General features: G+C 62.0%; 1 protein-coding gene across 1 annotated transcript; it reads right to left on the bottom strand.

Moving 5' to 3' along the window:
• Positions 1–117: 117 nt before the first annotated feature.
• Positions 118–1,847, bottom strand: LOC104498352 (carboxypeptidase A1-like; the record flags this gene model as incomplete). The annotated part of the gene is made up of 6 exons (XM_010141708.1): positions 118–317; positions 820–910; positions 1,137–1,247; positions 1,404–1,505; positions 1,588–1,689; positions 1,806–1,847. Coding segments are annotated over 6 exons (648 nt in total), but the record flags the coding sequence as incomplete, so codon positions are not given.
• Between the last annotated feature and the right edge of the window lie 5 nt (positions 1,848–1,852).

Genomic DNA, 1,852 nt, shown 5'->3' with positions numbered 1-1,852 from the left:
CTTCTCCCTGGCTTTCCAAGGCCCCTTTCACGGTGCAGGAGGGAGGTTGTTCCTCCTTCGAGAGGAGAGCAGCCTCACGTCACCCCAGCCCCCTCCAACCCTCCGCGTCAGCCCTACCAGTTCCTTCTGGTCAGCCGCCGGGGTGTTGGTGTAGCCGTAGGGGTAGAGCAGGAGCTGGGAGTAGCTGTGGATGGAGATGAAAGCCTTGATGTTCCCGTGGTCCTTCACGAAGTCCACGATGGCCTTCACTTCGGGCTCCGAGTTGGCGTAGGGTCCTCGGTACGTCTCGGCGCAGGGGTTGCTGCTGGCCCCAGACCCTGTGGAGAAGTGAAAACAGACTGTGGGTATATGGTGCCACGAGGGCCTTCGCTTCGGGCTCCGAGTTGGCGTAGGGTCCTCGGTACGTCTCGGCGCAGGGGTTGCTGCTGGCCCCAGACCCTGTGGAGAAGTGAAAACAGACTGTGGGTATATGGTGGCTTTGGTGGCAGTCACGTGGCTCCGAGTCACAAGAGCAAAGAGCCTTTTCCATTTCTGAGCCCAAGAACTTTTCCCACCACGCATCTGCTTGGTGGCCAGTGAGGAACACTCATGGGGCTCCTCCTGGGTATTTGTGTGATGGCTTTCATTAGTGGTGCCACCATGGTGGTGGCCAGGGGCCATCAAAGCCCTGGTGGATCCCAGATCCGTATCTCTACCATGGAGAGCAAATCTCATCCCTGCCCCAGGGGACGTCAGTGGATCTTTCTGAGCCAGAAATGGCCTCAGAGCCTCCACCTGGAGGGTGGAAACCTGCCGCAGGGTGAATGGGAGAGCTCTGACCTCCAAAACCTGCATCCCAGTTGCGGTTGGGGTCCACGCCGACACAAACAGAGCCTGAGTGCTTGGACCTGGTCTTGCGCCACAAGCGATTCTGGAAGGGCAGAGCCATCTCAGCTGGGGGCCAGGGCTCGAGCTCCCCCAGCCTCGAGTGCCCAGGGGGAGGCTAACGGGTCGTGGTGGTCCCCTTCCAGCCCGTGGAAATGTGGCCAAGGAGGCTTTGGCCTTTCGGGGGCCTCGACGTGCAGCACCCCCGTCCTGCTCCCCAGCCCCATCCAGTGCGGCGGTAGGAGCTGGGGAGAGCAGAGGCAGGGCGTTACCGTTGTCTGGGTGAAGGCGAAGCCATCGGGGTTGGTGACGATCTCCAGGAAGATGTCCAGCTCGTCCAGGATGGAGGCCACCCCTTCGTTGTTCTCATGATCCAGGACAATCTGGAGAGGAGGGTGGTTTGCTGTATCGCCACCCCTCCACGGTGACCCCCTCCTTTTTTTTTCCGTGGGGTCAGCCCCGCGGCAGCCGGCGGAGGGGGGCAGGACCTTGTGGTCCTTCAGGACATGCCCAGGAGGTGGTCGGGGTCACGTCTGTACCTTCTTGGCGAACCAGACGCCGCTGGCCTGCGTCACCCATTCGCGGGAGTGGATCCCGGTGTCGATCCAGATGGCCGGGCGGTTCGTCCCCCCTGTGCTGAACTGGCAGAGCGGGAGCAGGGCTTGGCTTTGTCCCCGGCCCCGCGTCCTGCCCCGGCCACCCCCGTGAGCCCCCAGTCCTCACCTTCAGCACGTAGAGGGGACGGTCCTCCGTCGAGCGGCCGATCTCCAGCTTGCTGACCAGGTTGGGGTTTTCGGCCACCAGCAGGTCTATGAAGGCGTAGATCTGGGGACGAGGGGTGGAGGGGGGGTCACTCCCAGCTCACGCCTTGCAAGTCCAGGACGAGCTATTCCAGGACGCAATTTTCACCCCAAAATGCCCCGAATCTCACGCTTTCTCACCTCGTCCAGGCTGTGGTAGGCGGAGTAGTCAAAGGTGCTGGTGGAGA

This window comes from Buceros rhinoceros, unplaced genomic scaffold (assembly GCF_000710305.1).
Source record: "Buceros rhinoceros silvestris isolate BGI_N320 unplaced genomic scaffold, ASM71030v1 scaffold40148, whole genome shotgun sequence".
In the NCBI taxonomy this organism is placed as follows: domain Eukaryota; kingdom Metazoa; phylum Chordata; class Aves; order Bucerotiformes; family Bucerotidae; genus Buceros; species Buceros rhinoceros.
Note: the sequence above shows the minus strand (reverse complement) of the source record. Positions and strands in the feature narration are given on the sequence as shown.